Genomic DNA, 26,887 nt, shown 5'->3' on the forward strand with positions numbered 1-26,887 from the left:
GCGTTTTTTACATTTCTGGACATCGTTACATTACTAAAGGTATAATTTTATCTGAAAATCGCAACCTTTAAATAGAATTCAAGGAAATGTTTTTTCAAAGATCACTGACCTTTGACCTTCAAACTCCAAATTCGTAATCTTAGAGAGAAGTTTCGAGTTCCAGGGCGAAGTTGTGGAAATTCTCACATTTGTCAGGCATCTATCAGCTGTCACATACACCGGCCGGTCTACATTATGACTTGTGACAGAACAATTAGTTTAATGACCGTGTTATTTGTTAGTTACTGAAGTCACGTGATGTCTCTGTTCTCCACAAACATTTGACAGAATGACCTATATGTAAGGACAAATATTATTGATACTTAATGTTAAAGATCAAATTATTGCAATTTATATGTATTTATTTTAGTATCTTATAAGGGAAATACATAATAAAACTAAATTACATTTTTTGATACAGAAATTGTCAGAGATGAAGCCTAGGAATAAAATGACCTACTAATAAAAACACTTTCAAGTACCTATAGTTGTCGTGGTGTCAAGGTTAAACTACCCGTTAGGATCTAACCACATATAGCCATCCATTATAAGACGACTCGCGGTCACCAGCCTTACTATTATTTGCACTGATATACGCGCGGGCGCTCGCCGTGCCCGTTCAGTTAGCGACCAAGTAACAGACCCGAAAGCAGTGTTTTTCGCAATAAATAAATTGAAAAAGCGTATTTTGATGCCTTAAAGATGTCCACCTGTAGTGTGAAATGGTGTGGAAAGGTAACAAGAAGCTCAAATTTAAAAACAGACGTTACTACATTTCACAAATATGTCATATTTATAATTTATTCAATTCGGCATAGGTCAACTTACACTGGTCACTTACGCGACAGTAGAGAGACAGTCATACTTCTGTCCCTTTTCATCTGGCGCGACTGCGAGCCGTCCTTAAAACGACCAATCGCAGCGCGCTTAATACATACCCCTCCCGCTCCTCGCGCCCCAAGCATTGGTGATTCGCACCGCGAACAAAATTCACAATATTGGTACTCTATCTAACTAAATAAAATTCCACTTATTAATTAACTTTAAATACCTGTTAATTAAACGTAAGTTCGAAATTGAAAAATTATGCGTTGGCCGAGAATCGAACTCGGATCAACTGCTTGGAAGGCAACTATGCTGACCATTACACCACCAACGCATCTGTTTAACTCTTCGAATATGAAGTTATATTTAAAAGAAGTTTTATTTATTCAGCTTACTTTAGTTAAGAGTACATTGCGGTATTTAGAAGAAAATATTCGGATTATTGAACAGATGCGTTGGTGGTGTAATGGTCAGCATAGTTGCCTTCCAAGCAGTTGATCCGAGTTCGATTCTCGGCCAACGCATATTTTTGTAACGTTTGCCATTAACATAAAATAATTTTTAATAGGCTCTACTCTTAATTAGGCAACTTTCGTCTCATCCTTGTCATCTTTTCATATTTTTTATCTACTTAATCAGAAATTAAAATTACTCAAATTCATTAAGTACATCGACTTTTTTTGCGCTAATTAAGGATCGACTAGATTAGCAGTCTCAAAGGACCTTTTATTGAAGTTTCGTTGTCTTGCCTCTCAGTCAAATACGATTAATTCAAGATCGATAGGGCGAATGATGTAAAAATGAAACTTCGACGTCTTAATTCAAAATACAGAGTGGGGCCTGTAACAAAGGCGAAGAATTGAAGTCTAGGCTATTCTCCTCATATTGATCAACATTTGTTCGGCGACTTTTAAAAATAACTTGTATTTTGATTTTTATCACCCATGAAAGTTTTTTCTAAGAGGTAATGTATTGCGAATTCTGTTAAGTCTAAAGTGTGACAGACAACGTCAATGACAACAATACTGGCGTACATTGAAGCTAATATTTATTTTGTATGAAAAATTAAAAATTTAAAGACTTCATAATTTTTAAAAGTCACTGAACAAATGTTGATCAGTATAAGGAGAATAGCCTACAGTTCAATTGTTCGCCTTTGTTACAGGCCCCACTCTGTATATTTGAAACTGAACTATCAAAATTGTGGCTGTATCTAGTTTAACAGAACAACCCATAGCATTTGAGAACACCAAATGAGTCAATAAAGGCTATCTGTACGCTGGAACACAGCCAAACCCTAACGTCTTTTACATTTGGTCAAAATTTGCAGAAACTAAAACTAAAATCCACTGCATTGACTCGAAGCCAACTTTGTTAGCGTAATATTCGGAAGTGTTCCGCAAGGGGATGTTATTGGACCTTGATTATTGCTTCATTTCTGCACTGCGAATTTTTACATATAAGTATTTAGTTTATTTATATATTTTCTACTGAAACATAAAATGTATCTGAATTGCTTATAATTTACAATTTAGTTACCAAAATCATGGGACATGTGAGGGTACCTAATTGTTACTTATGTAACAACTTTTGCGATAAATTTAAATCGAAACTATTTTTTTTATACCTGAAAAATTGACGCTTTTCTTCACACGACCCTATTTTTTAGCATTTACAAAGCCAAAAAGGTAATAATTGTCATGACAACATTTGATAATTTGGTTTTAACTCCATGTAATACAAATTCCCAGTTAACTTAAATATTCGCAGCAAGCTCTGATGTTACTTAAGCACTCCCATTTCATAGTAATCGAAATCCGGCACATATCCGGCATATCCGGCTCTTAATCCGGGTCGAGCGAAGAATTAACTGTGATCTGATTGCTGGGGATTAAATTGATTGATCAGTATAGTGGATATCGAGCGGAATGGACTTTTATGGCTTCGGGCTGTCGGGCTGTCAAGCCAGTTCAGCCATTTTGCAGTGTGGCGAGCCCGTACTTTATGAAATTAAATTGAAAATGTGCCGCATTAACTTTAACAGTATTTTATGCAACCGGTGTTTATAAGACTTCAAAAAGACTAGAGGCGTGGGTAATAATTTGAGGCGAAGCCGAAAACTGTTAATAAAGACGCCACGAGTATTTTTGACACATTTAAACACCGTTGCATATTACAATTACTTTTTCTACGACCACGCACTTACTGTTTCATTACTTTTTAGGGTTCCGTACCAAAAAGGTACAACAGGAACCCTTATGGTGCGACTCTGTCCGTCTGTCTGTCCGTCTGTCACATTCCTAAATATCTCGAGAACTACTAATGCTATCAACTTGAAATTTAGAATAGTTGTGAACATTATAAACCTCTACAAATAGAAAGTATAATTTTTTTAAATATATTAATTTTAATTGTAGAAAATGGCCAAAATGAAAGGGGGCAAACTGTAAATTTCAAGTTACTAGGTCAAGTGGGGTATCGTTGGAAAGAGCTCAAATTGAACGTAAATAAACTATTTTTTATAATTTTTTTGTTGTGGAAAAAAAAAGAATTTTGAAGGAAAATGTAAAAAAAAATACCGTTCCCCCCCCTTATCTCCGAAGTTTACCAACGAAAAATTATGAAAATTTTAGTAAACATTGGTTTTATGCTATATACTAGCTTTTACCCGCGGCTTCGCCCGCGTAATAAAAGTATTCATTAAGATTTTCATTTGGATCCGTAGGGACCGTAGGTTTCTCTGTAGGTATATTTATCTGCGATTATTTCGATTGCACATAATACTTTTGCTTGCAATGATTGTAGAAATATTACACATCGACCACAGCGTAGGTAATTCTATATACGCTGGGGAAACCTTTATAAACATCCCACATAGCCCGTATTTCGACACTATGATCGGTGGGTAAAAAGTACTTTTTTCTATTATCCCTTACAATTTTTTACATTTTTAACCGACTTCAAAAAAGGAGGAGGTTCTCAATTCGACTGAATGTTTTTTTTTTTTTTTTTTTTTTTTTTTTTTTTTTTTTTTTTGTATGTATGTTATTCGATATCTCCGAGAATCGTGGACCGATTTTCAAAATTTTTTTTTTGATCGAACCGGTATAACCCCGAGATGGTCCCATTGGCACCAAGTCAGGGTCTGATGATGGAATCCTGGAGAAATCGAGGGAACTCTTCAAATGTTATAGGCACATGTAATGTTTTTAGTCTATTTTTCAAAGGTACACCAGTATTTACGTCTGATGGTAATAATTTTATGTGGCTGAGCTGATGATGGAAGGTCAACTCCTCAATGGTTAGGAGTTAAAGGATAATTCTTTCACTACTGTATATGTATTCGGACTGATACATATAATATCACTAGGAACCACTAAAAATCAACTGAGCTGATGATGGAAGGTCAACTCCTCAATGGTTAGGAGTTAAAGGATAATTCTTTCACTACTGTACATGTATTCGGACTGATACATATAATATCACTAGAAACCACTAAAAATCAACAAATAAATAAACTTTTTAACAAAAAATAAAACCGCCTTCAAAAATAAGCGCGTTACAAAACACGGAGAAACTAAAAAGCCAAAAATAATAAACCTTTCAATTCAGATTTCTTATCGTATTGCAATAAGCTAAACATCCAAATTATAAACAAATCAATTATTTTTGGAGTCGGTACCAGCCTGTGTATGGTTGGGTGGGGCAAACAGGCCATAGAAAGGCGACGAACAGGTCTGGTACCGACTACAAAAATAATTGATTTGTTTATAATTTGGATGTTTAGCTTATTGCAATACGATAAGAAATCTGAATTGAAAGGTTTATTATTTTTGGCTTTTTAGTTTCTCCGTGTTTTGTAACGCGCTTATTTTTGAAGGCGGTTTTGCTTATACTTATCGCAAACGTAATCTTCAAGCAAGCAAACAACGATCGTCTTAGAGCACATTGATTGTAAGAGACCGCCGACCGATTATCCGTATCCCGCTAACGATACCCATATTATCCGTATCCGTATCCGTATCCGTATCCGTATCCGTATCGCTATCGCTATCGCTATCGCTATCGCTATCCCTATCGCTATCCCTATCGCTATCCCTATCGCTATCCCTATCGCTTTCCCTATCGCTATCCCTATCGCTTTCCCTATCGCTATCCCTATCGCTATCCCTATCCCTATCCCTTATCAAGATGTTTAATGATATAACACTTTAAGTTCTCGCGCTTTGTACACATATTTAAAGTCACATACAGGTCGAACGCGATTAATTAACATTATTTTTACCTTTTTTCCCAACGTTTCGGCCAGGTTGCACTGGCCGTGGTCGCGGAAGACTGACGTCCCAGCAAAATGTCACCGGAGATGTAAACAACACAAAACTACCCGATATTAATTTATATAAATGTTCGGGGTAGACAAATAAATATAATCTACCCGCTTTTAGTTAATGTTTATTTCCCACCATGTTTATTTTAAAGGTATAAATAATGTTAATTAATCGCGTTCGACCTGTATGTGACTTTAAATATATGCTTAATGATTTCTTATCAAGTGCTAAAATATAAAGTTTCATGGTTTTATCATTTAAAATTAAGAAATCCCATACAAACTTTCAACCTCTTTTTCAACCCCTTCATCCCTTTTTTTCGAAATAAAAAGTAGCCTATGTTCTGTCTCAGGGTCTAAAGATTGTCTGTTCCAAATTTCATCAAAATCGGTTGCGTGGTTTAAGCGGGAAAGCGTAACAGACAGACAGACAGACAGACAGACAGACAGACAGACAGACAGACAGACAGACAGACAGAGTTACTTTCGCATTTATAATATTAGTATGGATTACAGGAAAAATATAATCGTGTTTGTATTTTGAATACTTTTTTTTTAATTCACAAAAAACTTTTCAGATTTTTACTTTCAATTTATCCACCCTTGCGGATGTATATCGTACTTCAAATTAATAGGAGATGTTACGTAAACCATATTCTGTCCAATAAAGTAAAAACTGTTTAAATCGGTTAACATTATAAAGAATTATCCCTGAAAAACCAGGTCGCGCAAATTAGTTATCAAATTGACCGGGAGATGGCGCTATACACTATAATACTCATTAGTGCCTATACTTTTGTCTTCTAGTCAAGTCATTAGAGTTATATGAAAATATGAGATTATTTTTACTAGGTAGTTTGAAAGAAAGTTTGTACGGAACACTCGGTGGGCGAGTCCGACTCGCACTTGGCCGGTTTTTTTTTTAGAATAGCTTTTCTTAAATACAGACTGTTACTCGTACGCTTGTTTGCCATCGACGTAAAATAACAATGCAATAATAAGAATTATGCTACTAGTTTTTGTCGAACTAGTACGGCTATCCGTGTTCCACAAAACTTTTCTAAAGATGACTATCATGATAGGCCAATTAGCTTGAAAATCCGTTCATATGATTTTTTAATTTATCATGAACATGCAAATAGACAGACTCGCTGGTGATGTGGCTTTGTTTTATAAGATTTTCCACCAAAAGGTAGTTTTGCGACAAAGTCTTCTGTGCACAATATTTTTTAGGCGACTTCAGGCTAGCTACGAAGACAAGCCTGTTTACATGGCCTACTTCAATTTTATTACAAAATAAATTAATAGTTTAAAAAACACTATAAAACACGCTTTTATAAATGCACGTAAAAGCCAAAAATAAATTATGGATCGTTCAAGTTGTCTCTATTTGTGAGCTGAAGTTTAAAAACTATGTGCTTTTAATTATAATATTTGATTGTAAAAGCGTGGGGCGCTGGAACAGGAAAGAGTTTTTGTATAACTTGCTGATAAATCAAATTATGCTATGCTACGGGAAGGAGGTTACACAGATTGACGCGCTAACTGGAGTTGCAGCATGACTAGTGGGTTCTACATTAAACAGTCAAATCAATTAAAAGTCAGTGTTCAAAGTAGGTACCAGTTTGTCGAACTCAGACCAAAATATGCGCTAGTAGCGAGGACAGTCGACAGTCACCGACACTTAGAACGCCGCTTTTTTCCGGTAATCAAAGTACAAAAGGGGAAAGTGTCTACAGTGACAGGATGCAGAGTTCTTGTTCGTGGACGAGATATCTTTGGTTCTTTTTGGTAACCCTTAGGCGGCATATGTAAACGTTATGTTCTTATGCAACTTCATTCGCCAGGAAGTTCGGATTAGTATTTGTTTACAAGAAAGTCTTTCCTGTTCCAGCGCCCCACGCTTTTACAATCAAATATTATAATTAAAAGCATATAGTTTTTAAACTTCAGCTCACAAATAGAGACAACTTGAACGATCCATAATTTATTTTTGGCTTTTACGTGCATTTATAAAAGCGTGTTTTATAGTGTTTTTTAAACTATTAATTTATTTTATACTTTTTAGTCATTAATAATGAAATACTTTTAACATTTATACATTTATTTCAAGTAGGCGGATTTTACATGCCATTTGTGGCTTAACGTGTACTTATTGCTAATTGCTACTTAATAATAACCAGCGGCTACCTTCTTATTACGGTATTATCATAAAAATGTTTATACCTAGTAAGTTATCCGTAAAAGATAGACCCCCTTTATTTGCTCTTAAGGGTCACAGGAACACCATTACCCAAATTATTTTAAATACAACGTTGATCTTTCTTTTATGCGGATGGCTTCGCCCCCCGAGTCCCCCTTTGTTTGCTCTGAAAGGTCACAAGAAAACGCTAACCCAACTTATCTTAAATACTACGTTGATCTTTCTTTTATGCGGGGGGTTTCGCCCCCCGAGCCCCCTTTGTTTGCTCTTAAAGGTCACAAGAAAACGCTAACCCAACTTATCTTAAATACAACGATGATCTTTCTTTTATGCGGGGGGCTTCGCCCCCCGAGCCCCCCTTTGTTTGCTCTTAAAGGTCACAAGAAAACGCTAACCCAACTGATCTTAAATACTACGTTGATCTTTCTTTCATGCGGGGGGCTTCGCCCCCCGAGCCCCCCTTTGTTTGCCCTTAAGGGTCACAAGAAAACGCTTCTTCTTCCTCGGTTCCTCATGGCTGAGGGTCGCGACCACATGAGGTCGTTATTTTTCGCACCAAAGCTCTCCACTCCGCACGGTCTTCTGCAGTCCTCATAATAGGCGCCTGTGTTAAACCCTGGCAGGCCTTCTTAACGCTGTCCACCCAGCGGGTCGGTGGATGGCCACTTCCCCGTCCTCCATCCACCATGCCAACCATAATGCGTTTCTCTAGGTTTTCCGGCTCCCGGAAGAAAACGCTAACCCAACTTATTTTAAATACAACGTTGATTTTTCTTTTATGCGGGGGGCTTCGCCCCCCGAGCCCCCTTTGTTTGATCTTAAAGGTCACAAGAAAACCTTAACCCAACTTATTTTAAATACAACGTTGATCTTTCTTTTATGCGGGGGGCTTCGCCCCCCGAGCCCCCCTTTGTTTGCTCTTAAAGGTCACAAGAAAACGCTAACCCAACTGATCTAAAATACTACATAGATCTTTCTTTCATGCGGGGGGCTTCGCCCCCCGAGCCCCCCTTTGTTTGCTCTTAAAGCTCACAAGAAAACGCTAACCCAACTGATCTTAAATACTACGTTGATCTTTCTTTCATGCGGGGGCTTCGCCCCCGAGCCCCCCTTGTTTGCTCTTAAAGGTCACAAGAAAACGCTAACCCAACTTATTCTAAATACTACGTTGATCTTTCTTTCATGCGGGGGCTTCGCCCCCGAGCCCCCCTTTGTTTGCTCTTAAAGGTCACAAGAAAACGCTAACCCAACTTATCTTAAATACTACGTTGATCTTTATTTTATGCGGGGGCTTCGCCCCCGAGCCCCCTTTGTTTACTCTGAAAGGTCACAAGAAAACGCTTACCCAACTTATTTAAAATACTACGTTAATCTTTCTTTTATGCGGGGGGCTTCGCCCTCCAAGCCCCCCTTTGTTTGCTCTAAAAGGTCACAAGAAAACGCTAACCCAACTCATTTCAAATGACTACATTAATCTTTATTTTATGCGGGGGCTTCGCCCCCCGAGCCCCCCTTCGTTTGCTCTTAAAGGTCACAAGAAAACGCTAACCCAACTTATTTTAAATACTACGTTAATCTTTCTTTTATGCGGGGGCTTCGCCCCCCGAGCCCCCCTTTGTTTGCTCTGAAAGGTCACAAGAAAACGCTTACCCAACTTATTTAAAATACTACGTTAATCTTTCTTTTATGCGGGGGGCTTCGCCCTCCGAGCCCCCCTTTGTTTGCTCTTAAAGCTCACAAGAAAACGCTAACCCAACTGATCTAAAATACTACATTGATCTTTCTTTCATGCGGGGGGCTTCGCCCCCCGAGCCCCCTTTGTTTGCTCTTAAAGCTCACAAGAAAACGCTAACCCAACTTATCTTAAATACAACGTTGATCTTTCTTTTATGCGGGGGGCTTCGCCCTCCGAGCCCCCCTTTGTTTGCTCTGAAATGTCACAAGAAAACGCTAACCCAACTTATTTTAAATACTACGTTAATCTTTCTTTTATGCGAGGGGCTTCGCCCCCCGAGCCCCCTTTGTTTGCTCTTAAAGGTCACAAGAAAACGCTAACCCAACTGATCTAAAATACTACATTGATCTTTCTTTCATGCGGGGGCTTCGCCCCCGAGCCCCCCTTTGTTTGCTCTTAAAGGTCACAAGAAAACGCTACCCAACTTATTCTAAATACTACGTTGATCTTTCTTTCATGCGGAGGGCTTCGCCCCCCGAGCCCCCCTTTGTTTGCTCTTAAAGGTTACAAGAAAACGCTAACCCAACTTATCTTAAATACTACGTTGATCTTTATTTCATGCGGGGGGCTTGGCCCCCCGAGCCCCACTTTGTTTGCTCTTAAAGGTCACAAGAAAACGCTAAACCAATTTATTCTAAATACTACGTTGATCTTTCTTTCATGCGGGGGCTTCGCCCCCGAGCCCCCTTTGTTTGCTCTTAAAGGTCACAAGAAAACGCTAACCCAACTTATTTTAAATACAACGTTGATCTTTCTTTTATACGGGGGGCTTCGCCCCCCGAGCCCCCCTTTGTTTACTCTGAAAGGTCACAAGAAAACGTTTACCCAACTTATTTTAAATACTACGTTAATCTTTCTTTTATGCGGGGGGCTTCGCCCTCTCAGCCCCCCTTTGTTTGCTCTTAAAGGTCACAAGAAAACGCTAACCCAACTTATTTTAAATACTACGTTAATCTTTATTTTATGCGGGGGCTTCGCCCCTCGAGCCCACCTTTGTTTGCTCTTAAAGGTCACAAGAAAACGCTAACCCAACTTATTTTAAATACTACGTTAATCTTTCTTTTATGCGGGGGCTTCGCCCCCCGAGCCCCCCTTTTTTTGCTCTTAAAGGTCACAAGAAAACGTTAACCCAACTTATCTTAAATACAACGTTGATCTTCCTTTTATGCGGGGGGCTTCGCCCCCGAGCCCCCCTTTGTTTGCTCTGAAAGGTTACAAGAAAACGCTATCCCTAATTATTTTAAATACTACGTTGATCTTTCTTTCATGCGGGGGGCTTCGCCCCCCGAGCCCCCCTTTTCTTTGCTCTAAGGATCACAAGAAAACCTTAACCCAACTTATTTTAAATACAACGTTTATCTTTCTTTCTTGCGGGGGGCTTCGCCCCCCGAGCCCCCCTTTGTTTGCTCTGAAAGGTCGCAAGAAAACGCTAACCCAACTTTTTTTAAATACTGCGTTGATCTTTCTTTCATGCTTCCCCCTCGAGCCCCCCCCCCCCCCCATTTTTCTGTTCTTATCTTCCGGCACCATCATCAGGCCTTGAAACCTAATCGTAGTCATAGTTCATTACAAGACTTTTCTAAGCAGCCCAAAAACAGCTATGATACGATGTTCCATCATGTAGTTCCAGCTCATATCTTCCGGCTCCATCATCAGACCTTGAAACCTAATTGTAGTCAAAGTTCATTACAAGACTTTCCTAAGAAGCCCAAAAACAGCTATGATACGATGTTCCATCATGTAGTTCCAGTTCATATCTTCCGGCTCCATCATCAGACCTTGAAACCTAATCGTAGTCAAAGTTCATTACAAGACTTTTCTAAGAAACCCAAAAACAGCTATGATGCGATGTTCCATCATGTAGTTCCTGTTCATATCTTTCGGCTTCATCATCAGACCTTGAAACCTAATTGTAGTCAAAGTTCATTACAAGACTTTTCTAAGAAACCCAAAAACGGCTATGATACGATGTTCCATCATGTAGTTCCAGTTCATATCTTCCGACTCCATCATCAGATCAGCTCAACAGTACCATATTATTGTATTGTCATCGGAACTACATATAGCTGCCAATTTTCATTACGCTACGATCCTTGGAAGATGGTTAAATTAGCCTCTGCAGATTCCATTACATAGTTAGTTACATACACGACGACCTAATAAAAGCGTGTTAATATGCTTGAATGGAGACGAAAAACATTTCGCCATTAAAATTCAGTCGTTTGTTTTATTGTGCGGAACGGAGCCGGGGGCGACTGTTATCCGTATTTGCGAACAGGCCTAGTTTCAGTTCCAGTAGGTCACGGCTCCGGTTTCAGGGTGTTCGAGATTTCTGCGGTCGCGATATGGAAGTACGACGGTACACAGATATGCGGTTGTGTTAAAATTAAAAAAAAAAAAACATTTAGGTAAATTCCTCCAAAATATGAAATTTCTCGATTGATCTGATGTTTATGTAAAAAAAATGCAATTTTAAAAACTTTTTTGGACCTTTATATATTAAAAAGTGTATTGGTTTTAAACTCTTCAATTAATTCAATAATTTAACAAAAACTAGTTATAGATTATATGAGCAACATTCATCATAGATCTATATAAAATTTTACTAATTCAAGCATTTAAATTAAGACCATCTCAGGGATTATAAAAATACAAGTGTTAAAAAATACCTGAAATATTTTTTTGTGCTTACTGCACACACATATGCATAAAATTCATTTTTTTTTTCGAAAAATAAAAAACTTACACTAACGCTGTAAAGAATGTGTCGCTTTGGGCTCATTACGAAACTTGCACTTCCAAATGTCAAGAAGGGTAAAATTAACTACTTTCTCATAGCGCCGTTGTGTGTTTTAGCCATTACTTGACCAAGACAAGTTAGCTAGAGGGCGCTAAGTGCTTGTCGAGAGCAATTCGTTTGAAGACAAATATGGAAGAACTTTTTGACATTATCTTTGCATCGTGTTTGATTTACAGCAGCATTTTTTAGATGTTAGGTTCATCATTATCTCTAGTAGGGGACACCGGGGCTTGTTGACTATAGGGGTAGGGGTAGGTTGACTAACTATTAAAAAATTGAGCCAAAAACTGAGGTACAAAAGTCCGTCACCTCCCAATTTTTTAATAGTTAGTCATTAACCTAATCAACTAGCCCCGGTCTCCCCTGCGGTACGCTATTTATCCTTTAAGCCAGTCTCATGGTTAGACTTCATTATATTAAGTACAAGTATCATAATTTTTAAAATTAAAACCAACCCTTACTAACCCTAGGCTATTCTAATGAACACAAGTCAAATTATATTCTACATGGGGGGCAAGAACCATACCGTTCTACCCTAGGGATGGTCAGAGGGCGCTACGAGTCCTTGTATAGATTACTCATATGAGAGATAATTTAATTTCGACCTCAGCAGCTGTGACCTGGGTGGCCGAGCGGAAATAGGCATCTGCCGCGATTGCAGGGTACGCTGGTTCGATTCCAGCCTCAGGCACTGGAGGTCTTGGTCACTTTTTCTTTCATATGTGTAATTTATTTCGGTTTTAACCCTAGGCTACCGTGATTTTATTTCTTTTTTTTTTCATGAATAACTTACACTTGAAACACATGTAGTTCCTATTTGTAGTAGTAGTAGTAGTAGTAGTAATCACTTTATTATGTACAACAGTTTATACACAATTTGTAGGAATAGAGATACAAAGGCGAGCTTATCTCTATTTGCTTAGATTTGTATAACTAACACATTAATATTTTGGGAAATCTGAGCTACGCGTTTCTTTTATGCTTTAATATTTTCTGATTGATTAGTTAACCGTCTTTAGTTTGTAATGGTATCTGATGGTTTTTGATACATAATTTACATTTGCAACATTTTCCAACTGCAAAATGAAGTATAATAGCGATAAGAGTTGTATTTCCGCGATGGCCGACAATGCCATGGCGGCCGGACGCGGGTAACGACTACACGCGTCCGTTGTTATTTGTTGTTTAACGACTGCTCAAATATTTTTAACTGTATTCAGCCTTTAAAAATGTTAACAATTTGTTCCGTATTTGCATTTAAATATTCGTCTTCAGTTTAATTTGTTTGCACGACCACATCCATCTTCAACACTCATATTATGGCTGACAGCCTTCAACTGTTTCTTCAGATATTTTACTGCTCAATGTGCGTAGCCGTATGCACAAACGCTCACGATAATATCTCTTTCGTAGCTATCTATCTCTATCACTCTTGTGTATTGGCGCGACAGAGCCAGACTACCTTTCTGCGGCGTTTCGGTGGCGTTTCGCGTCGCAGATTCGAGTCTTGATCGCCATTCGGCTACGGGGGCTGTATAGAAGTTTGCACAGTTGATATCTAAAGAACCAACTGTTCTATCTCTGTCTTTTGTATCCCACATGGTGATGGGATCTGGGCATTTTCGCGAAAAAAGATTCAAAAACTTTTTGTTCTAAAATAGGCAAATTTAATGTTTTTCCTAATCAGAATTACGAGCCCTTAAGCGTCCCAAATTAATTTTTTCCACTTCACTACCATTTTTCAAACACTTTGTACAGCGGTTACAAAGTGGAAACTTGGAAAGTATGCAAAATAATAGAAAATTTTGGGACCATTTTTTTGTCTCTTGTTTTTTGTCCTAGATCGAAAGGGCTCGTGATTCTGAGTAGGAAAAACCTAAAATTTACCTACCTTAGAAACATTTTTTTTGGTGATTGTTCTCTTTCTGTACCTTTAGTTTCCACTTTACCGTATCCTTCTACACTGTCAAATTTTTAGCATTACTACGTCTCTCCATTTCCTGAACTATAAACTGTAGAAACTTCTTACCTAAACCACAGTATAATAATGAGTTCTATCGTACAGTACGGCCACTCCCGCTCCCCGCAGAAAGTCCCGCCACCCCGGTTACCTCACAGTTACCGCCTATCAAAAACGCGAACAGTCGACCTGTCATATTTCACTCATACAAGCATAGTACGCGTTCACCTACACGAGCTTAGACTGTGCTAGGAACGCGCCTCTTTCATATATTTGATCGCCAGTGTTAGAGGTGCCTAAATACTATAGTATTAAATTGTGGTATCACATTTCAACCTCTCTAGTGTTCCAGATGTTCTCAGCTCTAATTTGCCTTCTAATTGGTAATAAATGGTAGTTTGCTAAAGTATTATTCAGCAATGATGCTGACGCATTGCAGCTGCGACCTGCGACGCAACTGGCCGCAGCGAGTTCGACTCTCGCCAAAACCATTAGCGGTAGGGTACTGCTGTTATGCAGATGCCAAATATAGTTGCTATAGTAGCAGCTACTAAGGAAACTATATGGAAAGGTTCAATAATTTACATACGGAAAAGCGGTGTCTCTTAGTCTTGACACAAGTGTCGTAAGTATATGCTTAAAAAGAGGCACCAGCCCAGCGTGCGTAGCCGAATGGCACAAACGCTCACGAGACGCTCACGAAACGAAACGCTCGTCGATATCTATCTCTATCGCTCTTGCGTATTGGCGCGACAGAGCCAGACTACCTTTCGCTGCGTTTCGTTTTCGTTTTGCGTCGCTAAAACGCCATTCGGCTACGGCGCCAGTTGTAATTTTAACGATTTTTCTGTTACCTCAATAAACATTTTTAATTTTTTCACCTACTTGTGAAAGACGAAATCCTTAATCCGGGATCCGTACTAGTGTTTTTGGAAACAAGAAGACTTTCCATATATTTGATACTCAACACAGTCTCACCAAAAGAGTGAGCAAAAACTTCATACAGTCACCAGCAATAACACATTATTTACTCTTCGAAGGCCGTAGATATCTGACACGGTTTTATGTGTAGAGTAGAGCCTTAAGAGTGTGCCACATATTTTTGCGACCTTCGAAGAATAACATACTATTGCAGTGACTGTACCTACGTCAGACAGTCAAACGCATGGGGATAATGTGGACTTATAGCCCTCTACTTCATGAGAGGAAGCTTGTGCCCTTCTGGACTTCTCTAGCCTGATATATCAAAGTTATTGGCAATTACAATGAGTGTCGCCATCTGGAGGAGCTGCAAATTTATCGACGTACCGCAATGCGGCCGCCTCATTTTATTAGCCCCGCTACAGCAATTGGGTTATGTTGTGTTGTGTCTAGACTAGCTCAAAAGGAACTACTGACTAAACACCTCTTGTCTAGGTATGATAAGGATACTGCTATTTTTTTTTGCATATTTTTGATGACTTTTTTTTGGCTCTCTTCTCGAAAGTTCCGTGCCAATTTAAAACTCGAATTTAATTTATCCCTCCCTACTTGTAGCTCAACCGAGGTTTGATTATTAATTAACACACGTACATAAATTAAGGTAGTGTATAAATAAATAAATAATGGGGGACACCTTACACAGATCAACTTAGCCCCAAACTAAGCACAGCTTGTATACTACGGGTGCTAGCCGACGATATAGTTACTTAAATAGATAACTACATAGAAAACATCCATGACTCAGGAACAAATAACTGTGCTCATCACACAAATATAGCCCTTACCGGGATTCGAACTCGGGACCGCGGCTTAGCAGACAGGGTCACTACGCGCTAGGCCAGACGTTCGTTCATAATTTTCCAAGACTCTAAGTAATACTTTGACCTTCTCCTTTTTTTTAATCGGTTATAACACACGATAAAACGGTAGCAACAGAGGCCACTAAACCCTTACACACTCTCTTCCCTGAAAAGGCCTCTCGGAAACTATTTTTATATCGGCCCTTATCTCGCACATTTTCCCAAGGTCAAGGGACTCTGGTTAGGTACCTACGTATCTATGAAACTGAGTATGTAAGTAGGTACTTTCTTACTATCTAGAACTTGAGGTTATGTAGGTATCACTTTACTTATCTGAAGTGTTGCGATATGAAAGCGTTCATAAATTTTCGTAAGAACTTTTTTGTTTCTTCCCTTCTGTTTCCGTCACATAAAACCTTTGAAAAATTATAATGGGATGACAATCTTGGACCTTTTTCAATGATATCTAGGTTTCCTGATATTCCTGATTTATTTTAAAGACTTTTTTTAGAACTTTATTTTACACAAACTTTGTATGACGAAATGGATCGAAAAATGTTTAAAAAATGTATGATCCCATTTTCTCCTATAACATAGGGTAGGCAGATTAGGTACCACAGAATAGAAAATTTAAAAACTGTAAATTTGTTTTTTATCATGCAGAAACGTCTGCGAGCGATATTACATATTTTTAAATTAAAGCTGGCTCCAGCAAAGCCAGAGGTCGCAGGTTCGAGTCCTGCCGGTGTGAATTTTTCTATTTATCCTTTAATTTCAAAATATTTAAAAACTGTAGTTCCTTGTACTGAAATTATGTTTCCCCACTTCCTTTGAAAAAGAAATTTCTACATAAGTAAAAGGAGAAACTAAACAAACAGCTAAACTGTGGAATGAATTGTCGCCTGCGGTATTTCCGGACCGATGCGACCTTCAAATCTTCAAGAAAAGAGCGTACACCCATCTTAAAGGCCGGCCACGCACCTTCAACACTTCTCTGGTGTTTCGGGTGTCCATGGGTGCCGGTGATCGCTTACCATCAGGCAACCTGTCTGCTCGTTTGCCTCCTATCCCATAAAAAAAAAGAAACAATGTTCATTCCCCTGTCTCGTACGAGCGTGGCATTAGCACTCGGCAGTAAACTTGTCAGTCTGTCGTAAAACTATGCGCGGCTCGTAAAGGCGACCGTGGAATTCGTGATGAACTCAAAATGGAAGGATTTCCTATAAAGAGGATGATAATAATATTTTCCCCTCACTAGCTCGGAAACACGTGTTTTGTCCTTTAATACCAGCCGGTAAAAACGCATTTTATCCACAAGTGGGTAAAGTAATTTGACCTTGAATAAAGTCAAATTAACTGCTTTAAAATTGATAAAAGTAGGTGAATCTAGTAATAAAGATGATTTAACACCTGTGGAACTACTGGAAGCAGTGATAAACGAAAAGTTGCATTTTATTAAGAAAGATAGTACAACTATTAGTAAAACAATAAATATAAATATGGTACCACAACAAAAACTAAAATTAATGCTAAAACTAAATATAAAAAATCTCAACTAAAGTTGCATTTTAATTTTATCATTGTGTGGGGCAAAGTATGATGACGAAGACTTTTATGTATGTTGGAAGAATAGACTTTTAAATAATTATTTTAGATGATAAATGATGATGATTTGGATGATATGAATCATGAGTTTTTCCAGATTTTGGAATCTTAAGCTGTAAAGTTTTGTAAAAAGTACATATTTTCGGACTTGCCATCCTGCAAAGGTAATTCCATTTCTTGAATCTCTTTTTCTCACGTAGGTAAATTAAGTCCTTATAATAAGAAAAATTCAAGAAATGGAATTACCTTTGCAGGAGGGCAAGTCTGAAAATAGGTACTTTTTACAAAACTTTACAGCTTAAGATTCCAAATTATTCCTCATTGACCTTTTGCCTACGAGTATAACAGCTATCAAACCCTCGTTCCAAACGAATATCCAAACTGTTTGTATTCCACCTTCCCAAATACCTAGTACGAGTTTCAAACAATAATAGCCCAATAGCCCGATACAAATACTTATCTCAATTGAAGCAGAACGGGCCAAAACACGTAGGTTATATTTGTACTATTATTATGCTGTGGTTATATTGTTATTCCTCATTCGCATGCTCTTATCCCAATTATTTGGGGTCGGCGCAGCATGTCTTCGTCTCCCAGAGATGACGACGCAGAACGAAAACAAAACGCCGCGAAAGGTATAGAAAAGAATAGAATAGAATAGAAAACGTTTATTTGCTGAAAATATGCAAGTAAAAAACAATAGCCTTAATCTATATACATCTTAAACTAAAGTCACCAAAAAGGATACCACTCAGCATATTATTATGCCAATAGCTAATTGGTATTAGCCATGGCGCTGGTTTTCAGGGAAACCGAAGTAGTCTGGCTCTGTCGCGCCAATACGCAAGAGCGATAGAGATAGATATCTACGACCGTTTCGTTTCGTGAGCATTTCGTGAGCGTTTGTGCATTCGCAGCAGATATTTTGAGAATCACGGCTGCTTAGATATATATGATGGAGAAGGAAGCTCGCAGGCTCCGCAATTTAGGGTGATCTGTTATTTCAGCGGTGCCGGTGATCGCATTTACTCAGCTGATTATGAAATTGGACTCAGCTTTCTGTTTGATTTAATTTCGTGGTGTTTGTGGGAATTTATTGCGCAATTTCGGTGTTCAACTGATTATCTTGCATGTACAATTACGTAAACTTTCTTGTACAATCACACAATTTACATCCATAATTAGTATTATAAATGGGAAAATGAGTGTGTCAGTTTGTTTGTTCGTCATTCACGGCAAAACGGAGCGACGAATTGACGTGATTTTTTAAGTGGCGTTACGAGTAGTTGAAGGGATGAAGAGTGGCTACTTTTCGTCTCTTTCTAATCCCCCACTTCCCTAAAATGGGGGTGGAAGTTTGTATGGAGCATTTTGCTAATTTTGTATTTAACGCTAAGCGGAGCCGCGAGTAAAAGCTAGTATGGTTATAGTTTAGAGGGAACGAAGTAACCAAATAATTTTTCCCCTCACTAGCTCGGAAACACGTGGTTTGTCCTTTAATACCAGCGGGTAAAAACGCATTTTATCCACTAGTGGGTAAAGTAATTTGACCTTGAATAAAGTCAAAATAACTGCATTAAAATTGATAAAAGTAGGTGAATCTAGTAATAAAGATGATTTACCACCTGTGGAACTACTGGAAGCAGTGATAAACGCAGTTTTTTGCGTTGTAGTTTCCTCGCTATAGTGAGGGGAAAAGTTTTGTGTTACACTCGGGTGCAAATGTATTTTACTTCTCGTGTGTTAAAAAACTCGCAAGTTCAGGATTCTATTCTCGAACCACTCGCTTCACTTTCAATTCCACACTCGGCGTTAAAATACTTACAACTTTGCCCCCTTGTATAACAAATAACTATTTTAGCGCATGCTTTAAGGTTTTAAAGTACTGCCTTGTTTCCGTATTCATTTTTAAGGTGATTTCCCTCAAATAAACTGAGCAATAACATAACCTAACCACAAAATTAAAATTTTGAAAAAATCCCCGACCGCGACATAGTAGACCGATTATCATAAAACATGGCTAAGAACACTCCAGCCGGTCTATCATGCATCCAATTTTATCACTTATCCACGCGGATAAGACAACTGTCACTCTCACACTGACATACTTGCTAAAGCGTGACGGATGCTTTATCCACGTGGATAAGTGATAAAATTAGAAGCATGATACGCCGGCAGACTAACTCAACTTTCACACAAAAAAAACTAAATCTAGATCGGTTCATCCGTTCGGGAGCTACGATGCCACAGACAGACAGACAGACACGTCAAACTTATAACACCCCGTCGTTTTTGCGTCGGGGGTTAAAAATGAGTTATTTTTCTTATGTGTGGGAACACCTTAGCTGTGAAAACTCAAACACCGCGAAGCCTACTGACCTAAAAACTCATCGCATCCTTAATTTTGTTCGGGGTTTCCTAAATGAAATTGTATTCCATTAGGACAAAGTAGCCCCATTACAAAGTTCCATAACAACGTTTCAAACTTGCGTTACTTTATAAACTTCACAATACATTCATACGGCTGTCATCATCCAAATCCGGATAACTCTCTGAAATTCCCTCAGCCCTCCACAATACAGCCAAATTGATCGTCTCTCTCCTTAAAACAAATTTGATGTACCAGGGCCGCATAAAAGACAGGCGTCATTCCCGTCTATTAGATTACCCGAGTGAGACCGCTGATCCCTAAAAGCCCATGTAGGAAAGAGATAGATATTGAGTTATGCGCTCCCTCGGGTACAAATTGACTGGAACGCTCTCAGATATTTTATTCTATTTTCTTGTACAATGGAATTGTTACGGTGGTTTTTCCGGTGTCTTTTGAAATGTAACGAATGTTTATCTACCGGCGGTTTCGTTTCAGCTGGTTGGGTTTGCTAGAAAGGTCTTTACACTCTTTAATTACATAGGATTTTTGAACTGGCTATATCTACATTTGTGTTATATGATTGCTTGAATGTCATTTTAAATTCAGAGCTTCAATTTTATTTCAGTGGCTATCCACCCGATTGGAATAATGTTTATAAGATATCGAGTCGATATTGATCTGTCAGTTCTAAATGTGACATTTATTCTGACAATAGATCTGACAAAGATCACTGTCGTCTCGGTGTGACCTCTTATTTTAAGTATTCTTCGAATCCGATCGTATGTGTTTCTCAAATTACACGGCTACGTGATAAAATTACAAATCAACGCACTAGTGCGTAAACTAAATGCCAGGCAAAATTCAGAATCTGCAAATTGTCCCTTCATGTCCTAGAATCTAGGATCCAGGAATTCCAGAAATCCGAATTAAAATAAGGGCCGACGCAGACACGCGACTAATGCGATTTGTTTGCTCCTCAGAGCATTATAATACTAGAGAGCGGACAAACCGACGGCGGACGTGTCGCAGAGTTGAGTATTGAGTATTCACTTATACAGTTAGTTTTTTTTTTAAATTAAATGGCTTCAGTCCATTATTGGGACTATTTCGCCAGTGTCAAGGTGATATGAGCTAATATTAATTATAGCGATTTTGGTACGGTAAGTTAGCACAGGTGAGTTAGCACATGTAAATTGATAGCTAGATTTTACAAGAGCACGTGGACTACCGGCCGTTGATGACAAAAAAGAGGCTAAATTTCGAGATAAATTCTTCATACGTCGCTAAACGCCACCATAAGGAGTTTGGGAATTGAGGGAAGGCATGGAAAAATTCGCACGCATGCAACAGGTCTCCGTGGCTAACTTGGTCATAGAGACGGATCCGGCAAAGCCGTATAGGTTCGAGTCCTGCCGGAGGTGTGAATTTTTACATTTTTCCTTTACTTAATTTGATGACTCTTGACGACCGGTCTGGCATAGTCAGTAGTGACCTAGCCTGCTAAGCCACGGTTCTGGGACTCCAGGTTTGAATCCCGGTAAGGGCATTTATTTGTGCGATGAACACAGATATTTGTTCCTGAGCCATGAATGTTTTCTATGTATACATATACCGTATGTATATCGTCGCCTAGCATATACAAGCCATAGTACAAGCTTTGCTTAGTTTGGGGCTAGGTTGATCTGTGTAAGGCTTCCCGCAATATTTATGTTTATTTTATATTTAGGTATATTTAATTTTAAAAATATTTTCAATACAAATCGTCCAGCACGTCCGATCTCCCTCCTTCCTATATCTGTTGTTTCCTCCGTCGAGCTCAGCTTCCAACTTTTCTACTTTTATAATCTTTGCGCGTCCTGGGGGGTTACCATGACGTGCTAAAGCCGTTCAGTTTAGGTTGAGAGAGAGGGACGAAGCTATGTAACTGCTATAGCTGTGTCCCTTTCTCTCAACTTAAACTGAACGTCTTTAGTATGTCATGGCAAGTCATGGTAACCCCCCTGATTCTACTAATTTGCAGGATTTGTAACAAATGGTGCTTGAAACGTAATTGGGGATTTAATTAAAGAACGAAACAGATATTTATTAATGCTGAAGAAGTGGGCGATGATTTGTAAGACTTTTAGAAACTTTAGAACTTAATATTGAACCTAATAAATGCGATAATATTGATTACATCATTTTTATAATAATAAATCATTTATTTCGAGCAAGTTACACTCATAATATTTGTTAGTAAAAAAAAAAAAACTGAATTCTAAGGTATGTGTTAGTGCTTATTTTTGATGTCGGCGAAAAATTAAGTTGCCTGCTACTATAGACTAATTGTACTGAGGGCAGCGGTAAGTTACCACGTGTCGTGCCGTATATACTTATATCTTTGTGTGGTATCTCAGCTAAAGAAGCGTGTGTCTTACCTTACATTTTATATACACTGTGTCGTATCATGGCAATAAGCGCTAGTAGCCTAGCGGTAAGTACGTGCGACTTTCGTTCCGGAGGTCGCGGGTTCGTACTCCGGCTCGCACCAATGAGCTTTTCGGAATTTATGTGCGAAATGTCATTTGATATTTGCCAGTCGTTTTTCGGTGAAGGAAAACATCGTGAGGAAACCGGACTAATTCCAATAAGGTCTAGTTTACCCTTCGGGTTGGAAGGTCAGATGGCAGTCGCTTACAAAAACTAGAACATTCCTTTGCTAATCCGCGAATAGATAACGTGCAAGTCAAACAATTTTGTGTAGTATATTTTGACGTGTGTGTCGTGTCACGGCTGAAGAAGGGTCTGTCATATACTACTATGTTTTCTCTGTGGATAAAGCGGCTTCCTAATTTAAAACCCCAGTGGCTGTTACAAGGTCTCATGTTATCGTGTACCTATCCGCCTAATAAATAGCGGCCGATGTGACTTGGTATGTGTTGTGTAGTATATTTTGACGCGTGACGTGTGTGACGTGTCACGGCTGAAGAAGGTTCTGTTATATACTGTGTTTTCGGGTTAGTACCGTTTGGTAGCCAAAATTTCGTAACCGGCTACGAACCGGGAATCTTGATTCCCATTTTGTAGCCGGTTACGTATGGGGCCAGAGTAGTACCGTTTGGTAACTAAGTTTTGTAACTGACTACAAATTGGGAATCAAAATTCCCTGTTTGTAGCTGGTTACGTATTGGGTCCGAATTATTGATCGGAGTTTCTACCAAATCGAAGCTAGGACGGTGTACATACGGACAGACGGACAGAGTGAAACTACTTATAAGGGTTCCTAGTCAACCTACTTGACTACGGAGCCCCTAAAAAACTACTCAATGTCAGCATTATGACCGGTCTGGCTCAGTCGGTAGTGACCCTGCCTGCTGAGCCGCGGTCCTGGGTTCGAATCCCGGTAAGGGCATTTATTTGTGTGATGAGCACAGATATTTGTTCCTGAGTCATGGATGTTTTCTATGTATATAAGTATGTATTTATCTATTTAAGTATGTATATCGTCGCTTAGCATTCATAGTACAAGCTTTGCTTAGTTTGGGGCTAAGTTGGTCTGTGTAAGGTGTCCCAAATATTTATTATTTATTTATTTATTTATTATTCGAAAACATCATGGATTCATGACGGCAATAAAAATCCCATTTTGTAACCAGTTACAATAAGGGATATTTCTTTTCCGTTTGGAAGCTGGTTACCAACCATAGCTACGAATCGGTAATGATTTAGTCTCATTTTGTAACCAGTTACAACACGGGAATTTTTTTCTTGTTTCGAAGCCGGTTACCCAACGAGGTTACAAATCGGTAATGGGCGTTCCAATTTGAAGCCAGTTACGAATTGGGGTTTTTTTCCAGTTTCCAAGCTGGATACCAATTTTTAGTTACAATACGGTACTAAAGGGTGTTTTCTCTGTGGATAAAGCGGCTTCCTAATTTAAAACCGCAGTCTCTGTTACAGTGTCTCGTGTATCCGCCTAATCAATAGCGGCAGATGCGACTTGGCACGTGTCTTTTATAAGCGCTGTGTTGTGCTTGTGCCAGACGCGTGATGTTTATTCGGGGATTAAGGGGTTGATGTTGAAGGTTTCTTTAGAAACTTTTTGCCATGCATGTAATTACCTAAACTCTAGTACATATATCCTTTCTTAAAAGTATCTAGCTAAACTCTAGTACATAGTTTCCTGCCGTCTGTAATATTTAGAAAATGTGCGTAAATACGTACCTACACTCATCCTAATAGTCGACTGAGCGTTTGTTACTGCATGTGTACAAGTGCTGATATCTTCAATTGACTCTACATTTTTCCTCAAAGCAGAATTTGTGGCTCTTTCAAAGCCAGCTACCAGTTCATTTACCTAGTAGATGAACCATGCAGAATATGCAATGTCTTCTTGTGCGTGGCACTGAGTTTATTTACAACCTCTACATTTAATCGCATGGCACTTTATCAAAGGAAACTTTAGTCTAATCAAAGGTTCCAAGTATTGCGTGCATCTTCATACAAATAAGCTACAGATTAAAGCGTTATTATGGCAAGCAAGGAAATGGTAATTTTTGCTGGGAAGACACACTTGGTCGAGCGGTCTTGCGTCACGTCGAAGTGGTCGAACGTCCAGATAGCATGATTCCAATAATACGGATCAGAAGATTCTAGGTTTGTATTCTGGCAGGATCGCCATGTAAGGAGGAGCGTTGATGGAAACAACTTGTAGGTTGAACGTATGATTTATTACAGATATACATGTGATCCTTAACCTACGGAATATAGACAGATTACGTGAAGGTGTGTGTGCCGTACAGTGCACACTACACTACTAGATCCTAGTCTATGCAGCTAATACAGTAACAAGCTACGTCTATATTATTCCGTCTAGCACTGCTTTGCATTTTAATCTAATTCTCCATGAATATACATAGGGATGCTGAATGCCAGCTCCGGCGGTTGCCCGATTGGTCGATTTGGTTGCTCGATTTATTCGCCGATTACTGGGTTGTTGGGTGGATTTTATCGTTAGTCCAATATAAGTTTGCAACGATTTTGAGAACCTCACGTTTAAAACAACATTGCACCGTCAACAATGTTGTTTTGAACGTCAAACTTCTATGAAATTCAGTATGACGTTTACTGAACTCTTCCAGATGCGGGGCTAAATTGTTAGCAACTTATCGTAGCCTTACTCTAGTACGGTTTACAAATTATTATGAGAAATGTGTTTATTTGAACACCTCTAACACAAAGGCGGAGTGTCAAGAATTCATATTCATTTATTACTTTTCCATAGATGGTTTCTTATGTTCGATTCATAATATGAATTAATCAATACTAAAAAACATTGAAAATTTAAAAAAATAAAAGGTACCTACTTAATATTGTCTTCGGTTACCGCGATAGTTACTCATGAAATAAAACTATGGAAACGGATTAATTCGCGTATAATGTATTCATTATACGCGAAAGGTAGGTAGGTACTTAATTAAAATAAGTGTTTTAAAAAAACATGCGTTGGCCGAGAATCGAACTCGGATCAACTGCTTGGAAGGCAACTATGCTGACCATTACACCACCAACGCATCTGTTTCACTATGTAGAATTATTTATACACATCAAATGGACGCCACTTGAACACACAATATCAATTTCAGTTACAATCGACTAACACTAAATACCTGTTAATTAAATATTCATTACAAATTAAAAATATATGCGTTGGCCGAGAATCGAACTCGGATCAACTGCTTGGAAGGCAACTATGCTGACCATTACACCACCAACGCATCTGATATACACGGCAAAATTAATATATAGGTTTTTGAAAATTTGGACAAGTACATGTTATTTATACAGCTGGCTTTCCTGCAATATAATAAAGATACAACTCTTTAAGTACACAGCTGAACAATAAAAACACACTTACCTACTTCAACTTATGTTAAAGAACACATAAAAATTTAACGCACCTAAAGCGCCTTACCCTCCTTTACAACCGAACTTAAGCCAACCTTCAAAACCCTCATTAATAAACTTTCACTTTCAGGCGGGACCCAATAATACAAGATGGCCGGCTCCCGGGAAAAACTGCTCTACGACCGCTCGGATTACCGATATGAAAGACGACAGGAGCCCCGCTACCAACACTACAGAACACAACCCCGCCGGAAAAACGGATACGTATACGAAGATATCTATTCAGACTTCGACGAAGCGCAAGGCCGCCTCTCCCTATTCCGACCCATCAGACCCGAATACCTAAATCTACCTACAACCTACGATAAGTACAACTCCCTTCCACGCTACGGGTACTACGAGGACCGGCAACAACATAGAAAGAAAGATTATTACGACTTCAGAATCGAACAGGAGAGACGACGACCTCGAGAAACTTACGAACCTTATAGAAAAAGAGAAAGACGCTTAGAACGCATCGAAATGAGCAACGAGCCGATTGAACTTAGACGCGAACCTAGACCTAAAATGGAAAATAGGAAACCTAAAATCGAAATGAACGCGAAAAACGTAGCCGTTTGCAAGCCTTTAAGACTGACTGAGAAAAACGCACGATATTGGACTACTGATCCTCCAGAGAAGCCTAAGAAACGCACTGATGAGGTTAAGAAAAATGTTAAATTCTCCGAAGTATCAGGTTGTAATAGAAAGATGGTTATAGATGACCCTGTTTGTGGTCGAAAGGTGGTTCCTGTGAGAGAGCTGGAGGTGTCATTAGACCAGATGATCCAGAACGGGTATTTTGAGAAGCATAACATACCAATTTCGAGGCCGGTGAAAGAAGAGGAGCCGGTAATGAAAGGGAAACTTCCAGGGATTGAAGCTACTCCAGTGAGACGCACCAGACATCTTCCTCAGGTAAGTGCTTTTTTATTTGTAATAAATTGGCTTTTAAACTTTCTATTTCATTCAAAAGAGTGTTTACATGTGCGTCCTTACGTTTGCCCAATGCTGGTTAAGGATCACTCATGCACACACTTTCGAATCTATAGACGTGACGTGACTCATGAATTATGCGGGTTTCTTCATATTTTCCTTCATAGAAAATATTAAAACGAGATTCCGTAAGTAAATAGATAATTAAGAATTTCACCATCCATTTCTTCCCGTCGGTGTCGCGCTGTTGTGGAATTCGAATATGGGATATGCGTTAAATTGTGGCGTAGGCGAGAGGCTGGCAACCTGTCACTGCAATTTCATTTTCTTTCAACCCCTTAATTGCCAAGAGGCACTAAGACTTGAGTAGTTCCATGTGC

General features: G+C 38.8%; 1 protein-coding gene and 4 non-coding genes across 5 annotated transcripts in view; 2 read left to right on the top strand and 3 right to left on the bottom strand.

Annotated features, from left to right (window-relative positions):
• The window catches only part of LOC125241039 (facilitated trehalose transporter Tret1-like), a 76,470-nt gene that overhangs the window by 24,381 nt on the left and 25,202 nt on the right, over window positions 1-26,887 (top strand). The window contains exon 2 of the mRNA XM_048149321.1: window positions 25,663-26,489. Within this exon, the coding sequence (XP_048005278.1) occupies window positions 25,683-26,489 (807 nt within the window). The 5' untranslated portion in view covers window positions 25,663-25,682. The remainder of the gene's footprint in view (window positions 1-25,662; window positions 26,490-26,887) is intronic.
• Window positions 1,127-1,198, bottom strand: Trnag-ucc. Its single transcript has one exon. It is a non-coding gene; the product is annotated as a tRNA-Gly (tRNA).
• Window positions 1,317-1,388, top strand: Trnag-ucc. Its single transcript has one exon. It is a non-coding gene; the product is annotated as a tRNA-Gly (tRNA).
• Trnag-ucc lies at window positions 25,127-25,198 on the bottom strand. Its single transcript has one exon. It is a non-coding gene; the product is annotated as a tRNA-Gly (tRNA).
• Trnag-ucc lies at window positions 25,331-25,402 on the bottom strand. The gene has a single exon. It is a non-coding gene; the product is annotated as a tRNA-Gly (tRNA).

The sequence above is a fragment of the Leguminivora glycinivorella genome, chromosome 2 (assembly GCF_023078275.1).
Source record: "Leguminivora glycinivorella isolate SPB_JAAS2020 chromosome 2, LegGlyc_1.1, whole genome shotgun sequence".
NCBI lineage: Eukaryota > Metazoa > Arthropoda > Insecta > Lepidoptera > Tortricidae > Leguminivora > Leguminivora glycinivorella.